Source organism: Melanotaenia boesemani, chromosome 11, assembly GCF_017639745.1.
Source record: "Melanotaenia boesemani isolate fMelBoe1 chromosome 11, fMelBoe1.pri, whole genome shotgun sequence".
Lineage (NCBI taxonomy): Eukaryota > Metazoa > Chordata > Actinopteri > Atheriniformes > Melanotaeniidae > Melanotaenia > Melanotaenia boesemani.
In genome coordinates, this window is record NC_055692.1 from 22,393,510 (window position 1) to 22,406,513 (window position 13,004).

General features: G+C 40.5%; 1 protein-coding gene across 5 annotated transcripts in view; it reads right to left on the minus strand.

Annotated features, from left to right (window-relative positions):
* Positions 1-13,004, minus strand: part of mctp1a (multiple C2 domains, transmembrane 1a) — a 135,630-nt gene that overhangs the window by 34,666 nt on the left and 87,960 nt on the right. For all 5 annotated transcript variants that reach the window (XM_041999776.1, XM_041999774.1, XM_041999775.1 and 2 more), the window contains 3 exons: positions 12,481-12,555; positions 10,223-10,342; positions 3,226-3,342 (listed from right to left, as the gene is read on the minus strand). In XM_041999776.1, the coding sequence (XP_041855710.1) occupies positions 3,226-3,342; positions 10,223-10,342; positions 12,481-12,555 (312 nt within the window). The remainder of the gene's footprint in view (positions 1-3,225; positions 3,343-10,222; positions 10,343-12,480; positions 12,556-13,004) is intronic.

The following is a 13,004-nucleotide window of genomic DNA, read 5'->3' on the forward strand; positions in this document are numbered from 1 at the left end:
GGTCAGCTAACAGTGTTAAAGAGTCAGCATTCATGGGTCAGAGTGCTACATGATAAGAGAAGAGGTCGGGGACCCCGCTGCTGCATTGCCTCCTTTAATCGCTGTTCTAAGGACGCTCTGACTGCTTAGCAGGTACTGGTCAAGGTTGGGGCTAGGGTAAGGAGCACTGATCCAGGATCTGTTTGCAAAGCAGCATGTAACCACACAACAGTCAGTGACCCCGAGCAGTGAATTACTGCGTGTAGAGAACACTGTGTTTGTTTACTTGCTATGGACAGGGCTATGGGCTGTGGCTGCAGTGTAAAGCCAGAGAAGGGTCTGCACATTGAACCCATCAGATGAATCAAGGCCAGTTCATTAGGAAGTCTGTACTCTTCTGTTCTTTTTTTTCCATTTTCTCTCATTCTCCCCCCACCATCTCTTCCTCTCACCCTTCAGAGTGAGTTCAGCAGAGATTCTTTTGGCACTACCCTCACCCCAGACTGCTGCAAAACCGCAGCGCTCCGGATGCTGACCCTTGCTCAGCTCAGCACAATGCTTTAATTTGGTGTGTTGTTTGAAGTAATTAGAAAGCTTTTCTCCCTGTTTTCTTTTCTATTCTTCTCAGCTCTCTGCCAAGTGCAAGAAGGAAACAGTGAGTCGACCATGACTTCAGCTTGATAACAACTCGGCAGAGGAATCCGGGGGACCAAGAGAGGAAGCAAAAAATAAAGATACTATATGTTCTCACTGAGCCCAACCCTCCACCCTTTTGCACCGGCACAGATTGGGAAACTGAAAACAAACAGGGACAGGACTCTGGGGAGTCATGCGAGTCTAAATGTGTGTCTGTGTGTATATAACATCTGCAAATATAAATGCCTTAAAAATAATGGATGCATATAAAACATTTTACTTTTACTGTATGCAAAAGTTTTATTTGACATTAGATAGTAATATTGTGACTAAAAGAGGCAGAGAACTGATAATGGAGCAAGTAGATATGGTTCATCACGTTCACCAATTCTGAGGCAGTGAGGCTGCAACACAGAGACAAGAGAGACAATGACAGTCAGGAAATTTTCTTTGTGTGCTCCGTGCTGCTCTGTACAGTTAAGCACAATGGTCGCAGTAGCAAGAAAAGAGGCATTAATGATGCATATATTAGTCAATTAATCCTACTTTCATCTAATATCTTGTTGCAAAGAGTGTCTGCGGTTTAGGCATGTGCAGACTCAGACAGCAGATACTGACAAGGACACAGATAACTTAAAGACTGGTGGACAATAGTTACTATTAATGAATAATGGACACGTCTGCACATTCACTAATAGGACATAATAACTTAATGCTGTCCCAATTGCTTGTATCTTCCCCCATGAAAGCACCAGCACCAACACTCCAACACACATATCAGTACTTTCAAACTGCAAGATGTACACATCACACTCACTTAAAGCCATGCTGAAAGGCTATTTGTATTAGAAAATAGAGACATTTAAAAGAAAGAAGGTCAGATATGAAGATTTGCGGTAGTGCTCTCATAGCTAAAACATTTTCAGCCTTGATGATCTATTAAGCCTTGTGTCAGATGAAGGCACAGAAAGTCCTCTGAATTCAACCAACAGCACTTCAAACTACACTCTGATGACATATATTGTCAAAAAATTCAAAGGCAAAGCAACACTGCGCCGCTTAAGTAATAACTGGGCACATAAATCCAAAAGACAAGAAACTGAGTGAAAATGAAAAAGTAAAAATAGCAGTGGTGATATCAGGAAGCAGATACTTCATATATTTCCTTTCAAAAGAGAAACACTTTTCTGCATGAAGTAGGTATTAAAGGTCCTTTAATATGATGACGTGATCACCATCACCAGTAAACTTTGTTGGCTTATTTCACTTATTTCAAGTGCATAGTAAATGAATATCATTAGGTCTAGATGAATAAAAGCAGCAGGTAGTAGTACAAATCATCGAGCTGGGTTTTGTCTTCAGACAGGTGGGATGTTTTTTTCTTATTGTCAAGCAATGTCGCCATCTACAGGTGAAGAAAAACCCCTTATGAAATTCAAGCAAGCGGCATTCAAAAATTGCTTGTCTGTAAGCTCACTTGGAAACCTTTTATTCTTGATTGGATTTTAAATATTTTATATATAAACCTAAAATCACTGTGTGTTGTGTATAGGTTATTGTAATGCAACAAAAGGACTCTTATCTGTCTCATTTTGCTCCTTTTAATGCCCCTCTCTTGATGAACAAATATGGTATGAGAGGCTTATAGACAGAGATGATTAACTCTGAGGACTTACTAGATCTGTGCTGTATGTCATGTAAAGTTCACATCTAATTCCATTTTTCTGTATAACATTACAATGACCGACAGCTATTAGATTTAGTTTATAATAATGACAGAATTTAATACGGCTTCCAAATCCAATCTAACCCAAAGAATCCTTATGAAGAGATAAATATACATATAGAAGGCGAGGCTGCAAGAAAATCTGAAGTCTGTTAACGGGTTATTTCCGACTGAGTCTTGGAAGAAGGCACTTATTAAAATTAATCACTTCATTGTTCACGCTCACTCCATAGTCCAGCTCTCTCACTCGTTTTCACTCTCTACTTTCCAAATGTGCCTGGCCATGATTAAAACATGTCTGTTTCTCCATGACATTGCTTTGACATCATTTAATTGGTATAAGAGATAAAAATAAATGAATTAAATAAATATACTACCAGGTAAGTGGCGTAACATAGCTCAAGGTGACAGCCTATTATTTCTCCCCTCTCTTTGCCTCAAAGAAGGCAAAGTGAGAAATGTGAGATGCACTGAGAGTGCAGCTCCTCGTGTGGCAGATGGAGCTTTTTCTTTCTCTCTTTTTTTTCTTTAAATCTGCAAAGAGATTTTCTAAAATTAAATTCCAATTCTGCTCTAAGTTTGCAAGTACAGTTTAATTTAAAGGCTTATTCTAAAATTTTCTCAGAAAAGTTTGTTGCTTTAGAACTCATCTGTGCATCTACATTAATTATAATGATCTGTCAAATTTTTCACATCATAAATTTGTATAAATTCCACAAATGTATATCTAAAGCTTACAATTAAAGGAGATAATAAACCCAGAGTGTAATGTCTTGATATAAACAACTGTGATTGATTTTTTAATCTTGCATTGTGTGTAGAAATGGGCTTCAGTGAGATGAAAAAAAGGCGGAGTGACACCAAGAAGGACTGGGGTTACTCACCACATCTTGTCTCGTATCCTTCCCCGACGCAATTCGTATATAGTTCCACGCCAACGGCAGCAGCAAAGCCAGAGGAATCATATAAAGTTCAAAATTCCAAACAACGATGATAAAAATCTGTTGGGAGAAGAAGAAAACATAAACGGATAAATCGGTGCAGGCTAACAGCGAACGCATTCAGTACCTCATACTTGGAGGAGCGCGTAAGATGACCAGATTTGCAATTGGAGACACACATTCATATGCAGTATCATAAACTCCTTTTAGCAAAGCGTAGAAATAAGGCAGTAATTTTAACAAAGGTACGGGCCTGGTGTCAGCGAGCTGAGGTTCAACAACCTGACCCTCAAAGGTTTTTGGGTCTCGAGCCGAGAAAGAAGATGGCGAGGAAGATGAGTATGAGCTGTCAAAGCCTCTTTCCTCCATGCCAATCATCTCAGAGCCTGAGGTCATGTACCATTTCAGACACAGCACCTCAGAAATGACCCTTCTCTGCTCAAGCCCAAACTCCAGCATATGACCTTGCACACCCCACAACCTGAGTCCCTAACCCTGTCACTCCAAACCCCAATAGCCTCTACTCCTACACCAAAAGACTTGCATGCCCCATCTCTAACCTCCTCTGCACCCATCTGCCAAAACTATAACCTCTATACGTCCCCTCTCATTACAAAACAAGAAAAGTACCATCTGAAAATTAACCTCTTCTAAAACCCTGTATTCTAGTTTTGGCAGGGCTCTTTAACCTCCAACAACAGATTACTGAGGTGGACGGGAGAAGATATCTGTGGGAAAGAAAACTTGCTAATGATGGAGACTTGGTATTTTCAAGCATCATTGTGCTGATTGTGAGTTTTGAACATTAAGTCAATTGTTAAAGAAGTTGAGATAGGGTTTTGTGTAGGAGCAACATCTGTCAGAGACAAATAATAAACCAAGCATATTTATTCTTTCTTATATTTAAGCATTCAGAGATTTTTCATGACTGATAAAACCTCAGCAGCAATTAAAACAAATGCTGAAAATGCAAACCATATCTAATGTTTAATGTCCTCTAGCCAAACAAATTTATTAAATTCAAGAACAGGAAATCCATTATTTCAAAGACTAGCAACGGATTTTTGTAATTAATTACTCTCTGTGTGGAAACACATTCCTATTTAACAATCAGTTTTGATTGGAAACTTTTAAGAGTGGTGAAATTGAGACGATTACTGTATAAAAACAGATTTATTGGTCTGTGTACCAATTATGATCTATCCTGTTTGGGTGAACAACACTGACAAAAGAGAGGAAGCTTAATAATGAACAATCAAATTGTTTATTTCTGAGTGCATGTGTGTGCGTAAGAGAAACAGACAAAGACGAACGTCAAGCTTCTCAGTGTGTTTGCAGTATCGGGTTGAAATGAATATGAGGTTCAACAGCCCCTTAACAGAATGTATGCAGGTCTGCCGCTCGTGCAATCGACTCAGTTGGACACTGAAGAGCATAAAGACAAGAACACACACACATACGCACTCGCACATTGTGCCGTTGTGGACAAATACTTCCATCTGAGTATCACTGCAAACAGTTTTTCTCACAGAAAAGTTTGAATGGCTCATATGAGAACTAAAATTAAACAGACACTGAATATTCAAGGCTTAAACAGATATCTTAACATAAGAATTGTATATTATTAGCACAATGCTCAAATCTATATTTCTCTCTCAAATAAACCCTAAAGCTATCTATCCGCAACAAATTATTTTAATTTACCAGCAAGTAGTTCTTCTAACACGGATAAACACTGCAATAATCTCGGACCAAACACTGCGCAACAAAGGTGCAGAAACTTGACTTTAGTTGAACAAAGGAGCTCACTTCTTTTAAACCTATTCTGGTAGACTCTATAAATAACTGCACAATTGCAGACATTTTCAAGCAGATACACATAAGCTTCTTTCAAACACACTGCTATAAATATATCTTACAGTAGGCATATATTGCTCTATAAATATAACATCAGATATTCTAATTGATCGTGTTATCACACAGCAAGAAAATTAATTGTTTACTGTCTTGATGATTATTGCAAACCTCAAAATCTACTTTTATTCTTACCTTTTGTTAATATTCCTTCCTTTTAAATATGTCTGAGGTTGTTTAACCTGTCATCTCAATTTGGTTAAAATATCTGAAGGCAAAGTTTTGACTGGCAGCTAGAGAAACTGGACACCGGGGCTTAGTGGTGACTGTTCCCTGGTCTATGTGCCCAACGGCTGGACAGAGGGGCCCTGCAGTACCTGGACCTTTCCGGCAGGACTAGGTGATCACAGCCACCCCCCCGTTGCTTGTTCCAGCAGATAGAAGGCTCCTCGCCTGGAGAGATGGGAGTGGGAAGGAGCCTGCTGTGGATGTCAGTGACCGGAGAAAGACAGCGGAATAAAAAAAAAAATCATAACGATGAAAACATGCTGGATCAAAAGGAGGAGGAAGATGTTAAATGAAGCGCCAGATGTAAGCTATGGGAATAATTTATAGAGGACTCTGTGTGGTTAGAAACATATATAATGATAGTTCATAGTGGAGATCTGAACACGCACACAAAGGATGTTTGCCATGCAAGGATTGTGCTGATACTTTGTGTGGTAATCTGGAGTATTTTAAATGAACACACACAGTGATTGACTTTTTCTGTATGTACTTCTATATTTTTATATTTTGTGCAAATTATATTGAGTTTTATATCTAATTTAATTTTGAGTGGAGTTGGTGACGAAACAAAAATAAAACCGTTTTTCCTTCTCATATTACAACTAGCAATATTATTTGTAAATGTGCAACAGGGAGCTTTTTTAGATTTATTTTATTAGTTATTTCCGTTACTAGCTGCTGGTAGTACTAACTAAATAAAACCAGTTAGGGGTAACAATAAGTAATTTATCTTTAACCTCCAAGCTTTTTTGTCATTAAAACAGGTTATCTGTTTGCTCACAGCCACTGTGCTTCAACATTATTTTGTTTAATGCTCTGAGACTTTTTAAAACATCATTGTCACATCAGAAAACAAAGGAAACAATATTTCCTTCTGTCAAATCTCCTAAACCATTTTTATTAGTGGTAAAAGTCTCATTGGCTTTGGGCAAACTTCACATCTAAGGACAAATTGAAATTTAAATGATTCCTATGATTAAAATAGACAATTACAAAATGAATAAAGAAAACCAAATGAGTTTATTTTATAGTATTATGGATAAAATATGAGTAACCAGTATTTTGATGTCATTGTAGTCAGATTTCATTACCACTAAAATTTATTATGCTTTCTTTTACTATTAAAACAATCTTAGGCTAGAAGCTTTATTAAAAATGCTAAGAATACAAATAGTCAAAATGATTTATTCATACACTTAGTATGATACTTTGAGAGTTGCATTATTTGTTTCAAAACACAGCCTGCGTCCTTACAGCTTTTTGCCGCAGCACTGTGGGAGGGTAATACTCAGTGCTTTGGCTTACATTAACCACACACCGGGCTAACTTTCCCCCTGCTCTGTCTCAGTGGAATGAAGCTGAAGTTTGGATTTCAGAGTTCCCCTTTATCTCTCTTACATCAATTTTCATGCTGGCACTAAGTGTTGCCAGACAGCAACTAGGAGTCCTGTTAAGTTCGAGGGAACAAGAGGGAGGGAGATTGTGTCCTGTGTCTGACCAGACCTACTCATCATTCGGTGGTGCTAGACTGCCCCCTGCTGCTCAGCTACAGAACAAAGCTCAATTAATGTTCACCCAAAGAAAGATCTGTTCAAACGACAAAAACTGATGTGACAAAACTAGTCACCACGTTAAGACATAGTCAAATAAAGTAAAGCATATGGTCAAAGTACAACCACGCACACCAGCATCTATTAAAAATGAAGAACCTGTATATGTGACACCTTAACAAAAAGCCTCATTTTCTACAGTCTCTATCTCTGGTGATTAAACTCTGACTTGGTATTCTCTGTTAGTCATGCCACTCTATTTCAACTATCATTCATTTTGCAAATCAAAATGTGAGCAGTAAAATGTGAAAGTATATCTTTCAAAGCTGTCCCTTGCTGTGGGCAAAGACGAACTCCCGACTTAAAAACTTTTAAAAGTTAGAGAGGTTCTTTGAAGAGGAGTCAAAGGAGCAATTTAAAGAGACCTGTAGTGGTGTGTACCACTGACTGCTATGGCGTCTTGGAAGACTGTGTGTGTGCATCAAACTGTCAGGCAGGCATGTGCAAACACACACATGCACACTTGAATAGTTGCTTCTGTACCAGTCTTTGCTTTTTTTTTCCTTTTTTTTTTATTTCAGCAGGGTGAATTTTTATCTAAATGCAAAGCAGGTGATAGGTGCTCCAGTTTCCTCTAGAAGTAGCTCCCTTGTCTGGGCTCTCTTCCTGATAAGAGTCCTACTTTGCCTGACATAAAAGAGCCCGGTATCATTTCCCCTGCCTCACCAACAACCCCCAGCTCGCTGCCCTCGCCCTTCCCTGAGCTCCACAAAGCTGCCTCTATTTGCTCCCAATTCAGGGCCCAATTGCAGATAAAGTTACAGCAAATTTGTTTGGAGGAAGAGCTGCTGCGGCCTGCGGTCCCTGGGGCAATAACAGCCTTGTCTTGCAGGGGCTGTGGGGAGAGCTGGCAGCAGCGAGAGAACAGAACCCAACACCGCTCAGCCCGACAATGGCCCCAACTCTCTGGTGGGCAAAGCAAAGGGAAAGGAAAGGAAGGGAGTGAAAGATAAAGAATAACAGGGATGGATAGATAGATAGAAGGGAGAGACTCAGCTTGCAGGTGTGGACAACGGAAGCAGACGCTTAACCCTTAGAAAGGGAATAGAAACAGTACCCGTAGACACACACACGCAGAAACCACCCATCATGCAGGACAGGAGGTAACTCCAGTCAAGTCCATTGTGCCAACGCCTCAGGCAAAGCTGCCACGGTGGCTGATTCACTGTTGGGATGGGTGGGTGACAGCAGTGTGGGTGTGTGTGAGAGAGAGAGAGTGAAAAGCTGCATATGAGACTACGCAATATCTCTCTTTCTCGCACATACACACAAAGCACACCCAATATACACACTAATCACAGCTGGCACTAATGGGCGATGTGTACATGCGGCTGGCATTTCAGAACTGGGCAGAAGGAGAGTAAAAGACCATGAAGACAAATTGAGCATTTTTGTGAAGGGAATGTGGTGTTATGACACATTATGACAACTGTGTTTTGATGTACTAGCACACTCACAAAATCCCCTCAACTGTACAAAAACATTTAAATTTGCCCCCTCGGGCTCGCTTAACTCTTATGAAGTGCATGCATTTGTAAGTTTAGAGGTTAAATTGCCTACAGATCCACCTCTGTAGCTACAGCTATGTTGAAAAGTTAAGTGTAACATCTGTCTAGAAAGACAGCCAGACAGAAATGCACATGTGTATAAACACACATGCCCATAATCACACACAGCAGTACACCTTCATGAATGCACCACCTTGGCCAGATGGCCCCCCATAAAAACCCACTTAAAGAGATGAGTGAAGTGATTAAGAGGCCTCTCAAAGTAAGGGAGAAATGAGATGAAGAAATGGAAAGGGAGGGAGGGAATACCTGCGTAGAGGAGAGGCCCTAAATACTCTGATGCTTTTAGCTAAGTGCATACTCCTACGTTAGCTGACTCCCAAAAGAGTGGGAGGTGGAGTGAGGGAGGAGGAGGGGGGCATCATGACACCTAAATTCCAGAATTTCTATAAAACTATAAAACACTTTGTCCTTGGCCTACATACATCCTTTGCCATCATCTTAATTCTTTGAATATAAGTGAGCACAATAAGAATATGAATAGTCTGAGCTGTTAATCAGAAATATGTCGTGCATTTGAAAAAGGATGAGGGAGCTTTGCAGGGAAACTGTGTGTGTTAGTTCCTACACAAAACCTTAGAATGGCTAAGGCTGCATCTTCCGTCACAATTTGTCATTTAGATTGACATTTCTGAAGTGACCTTGATTTCTGTGAATTTCTTGATGCTTTTTTCCTTCTTTTCTTCCACTAAAACATAAGCCACAAGGACTTGTGCCAAGATCATGAGAAAATGAAAACGTGTGCATTCCTGGCTCACACACAAGCGAGCTAGCACACACAAAAGAGAAAATGTTAACTGATCAATACTATGTCTCTTCTGACCCATGTCTTGTGATGACACTGTGACCCGCTGTACAAACACACACAATGTGTGTGCCTCTGCAGAGATTAAACTGGTGTCAGACAGCCAAATGCTGCTAATGTCTGCTGTGGAGACACTTAAGTGCTCCCATGGTAAAGGGCTGGGGCAGGGCGGGTCTACCTGTCCTGTAGCTACTTAAGTCAGGGACACTATAGCAGACAGGATTAAATGCCTGCTCTGTCATCTTTAAGGCTGGAACCTCAATGCAACTACTCACTGGCCTGCAGGAGACTGTCTTTTACTGATAGCTCTGTCGTCCAATTACACTTCACCTTTTAATACCAGACACAGATGACAGGGGAGAGCGAAAGGATGAAGAAGAGGCCAATAGGCAGGGGAGAGAGAAAGAGAGAGAGAGAGAGGGGCTGTCATTTCTACTGTGTGCAGGAACTTCTTCCAAAATGTTAACAGATTGTGGTTGCGTCTTCTTACAAGTTGGACATCTAAGGGGCCTTATAAAATAGTGTTTTCAGCTGCATAACCAGGCCTCTAATCATTAGCAGCAAGCGAGTGCCATAAAAAGTATTCACCATTTAAGTAAATGCAACGACAGAAAAAATCTACCATATGAGTACATTTGATTACTTAACTGTGCTTGAGATGTCAACAGTCTCTTATGTTACAAGTGTGAAATTAACAGTGAAGGATCTATACTTTGTTAGCAGAAATGGTCCTTTGACAACATGAATGTGTGTGTGGGTACTCTGCTGTGTGTGTTTAGTATGAAAAGTGTAACCATAAGTGCACCTCCACATACCACAAAAGCACAGATGCTCCTCTGCGGAGAGTCCCATTCAAAGCAGCTGTTGATGTAAAATCCCGTGTTGATCAGGAACATGATGCAGCGTCGAACTCGGTTGAAGTTGCGCAAAAGCAACTGGAAAAAAATAGGGCAAACAACTGAATGGTTTATACAAATGTAAACTGAAATATAAAAAATGTGCAATAGCAAAAAAAGAGAATAAAATAAAAATACATCAATAGAAAATAATGCATGGTTTTATTTTTTAATATTATTTGATCAACTGTCAAAATTGCATTCACAACACAAAAACATGAGAGGTGATAGGTCTTGCAATGACAAGAACTTTAGTTGCAGAGCCTTGACAAATTACTCTAAAACGTAGGCAAAAAATGATCTGCTTTCACTGCTCAGTGATACAGAGGCTTGTACAGAAACTCTAGCAATTCTCAAGTTTCTCAGTTATGTAAACATAATAAGGCTTCATTTGGTAAACTCTGTACTGAGTCATCCCACTCTCTGTAAACTAAATGTAACCGTTAAGTTACAGCTCAGGATTTGAAACTTTATCCTCAAAATGAATTTACCTATACACAATTACAGCAAGCCCAGTGACAATGTCTGTATAGCTTTCTTTAGATAGCTATAAAGGGATGTGGATCAGTATAGGACAACAGCCACCACATCAAGCTGAGTCACAGTGTTTCTTTAAGTCACCTTTCCCCTTAACTAAGTTTAGTATAATAATAACTTCCAGCACAATTCTTGCATTCTTCTTGAGCATTCTCCAGGCATTTGGGCAGGGATGAGAGAGAACCGGCTAACTGCTGTCATCCCCTTGGGTTGCTAACCATTCAGGGAATAGCATAACAGGAGCAAAGAACGCAAACCACCCAATCAGGTCACCACCAGGAGAAAGTGTTCCCAAAGGACAAACAGGCTCTCCATATCGCTGCTCAAAAAAAAAAGAGAAAAATTCTAGGCCATCATTTACTCTGTGGAAAATTGCGTATGTGTTTAAATGTGTGTATAATATGGATGTACAATATGAGTTAACAGTTCCACAATTGAGCCTATTATCTGCATCTGTGTGTGTGTGGATTTGCATGTGTTTATTGGAGACTTGGCTGCTTTGATGCTAGATGAGGAAAATTTCTTCTTCCCTATGTATAATTATGTGATGCTTTCTGTTGCCAAACTGGGATTGACTATATAGTGTCTTGCTGGGGACACACAAACCCTGAGGACAGTAAGACTGCAAATCATCTATTTGCACACATTCCTCAGCACGTGCACTTTTCACATGCTGCACTTTTCTTGGCTCATTATTGTCATTACTTCCTTGATAAGAACATTTCATTTTTTCTTGAATTATGTCAAACAATGCTGTTAGTTAAAGATTGAAAACACTTAGAGAAGTGGAAAACTAATTTATTAAGTCAAATGTTATAATTACAATTAAATGCATGAGTTTGGCAGGCAGCACATGTGTTTTTTTCCCCTTTTCAGTGTGTGACTGCACACTAAACAGCAAGCAACAGCAGGGGACCTGCTACCACACAAAAGAGCCCTCATGGGGCAATCCCTCCAAAGCAACCAGTGACATCATCATTGCGAGACGCTGACATGGGTCATTTCTATGAGTCAGGGGTGGAATTGAGATGAAAAAACTACTGCACTTGGGAGAAAAGCACAGAGTGAGCCAGCGAAGGCAGAAACAGGACAGAAGGGAATAGATGGAGGGCTGACAAAAGGGTAGTATGGAAGCTGCAGTGTGTGTTGCGCCATGTTGGGCAGGACTGTGCTCGACTGTGCACGGCGTAACATTGACTGCTGAGCCCGAACAGTCACTTATATGACACGTCTGATGTGGGCCAGCCCCTACCATTCATCCCTTTGTGGTGCCGCCACACTGAGCAGCGTGACAATGAAGTGCAAAGCAGCAGTGGCAAAGAGGGCCAACTATAAGGATGGCCAATCTACTTATGCACCCCAGAGCTGACAGCTTGACATTTCTATTCACCACTCAGAGTGGATGCAAGGGGGAAGAGATGAGAGAAGGGGGAGAGGAGGGACGAAAAAAGGGGACAAAATGCTGTTTTTCCTTCAATCATCCTGTTGAATCTTGCCTACACAGTTGTGCTTTACAAGATGCCACTCACTAATGTTGTTGGTTTTGCTTCAGACAGTTAAGCAGAGTAGAGAGATGCACTGGTGAAGAGAGATAAAACAAAAAGCAGTCTGGCAAAGATAAGAGTGGGCTTCTCATGTACCTGTTTGGACACTTTGGGCTCCTCCTCAATATACTTTTGTTCAATGGGAGTCAACGTCCTGAGACCAGCTTTCACCTGGATAACGAAGTAAACACACAGTCATAAACAGCAATGAGAAGCCTTTACAAGAGATACAGATGAGAGAGATAATGACATCGACTGAGCAAAGAGGTTTGCATTGATTGTTTTAAAGATATTTAAAGGATTATATGCTGACATAACATGGGAGCACATGCATAAAGCGTGCCCCATGTCAGAGGCAAAAGAGAGAGCAGGAGACAGAGCTATAAAATGGCCGCTTTAGGACACACACAGCGATGGTGGATGGGCGAACAAAGGCTGTTGAGAGGGAGTCTTCGATAATTAAAGCCAAAACGAGGACGAGGGACAAGGGACGAGGGATGAGATGGAAGGAAGGGAGGGGGGAGACAAACAGAATAAAGACAACAGCAGCGTAGAAGGGGTGAATGCTGGTGAGAACAAGAGAGGGATGAGAGTGAGAAGGGTGGGGGGGCAATATAAAA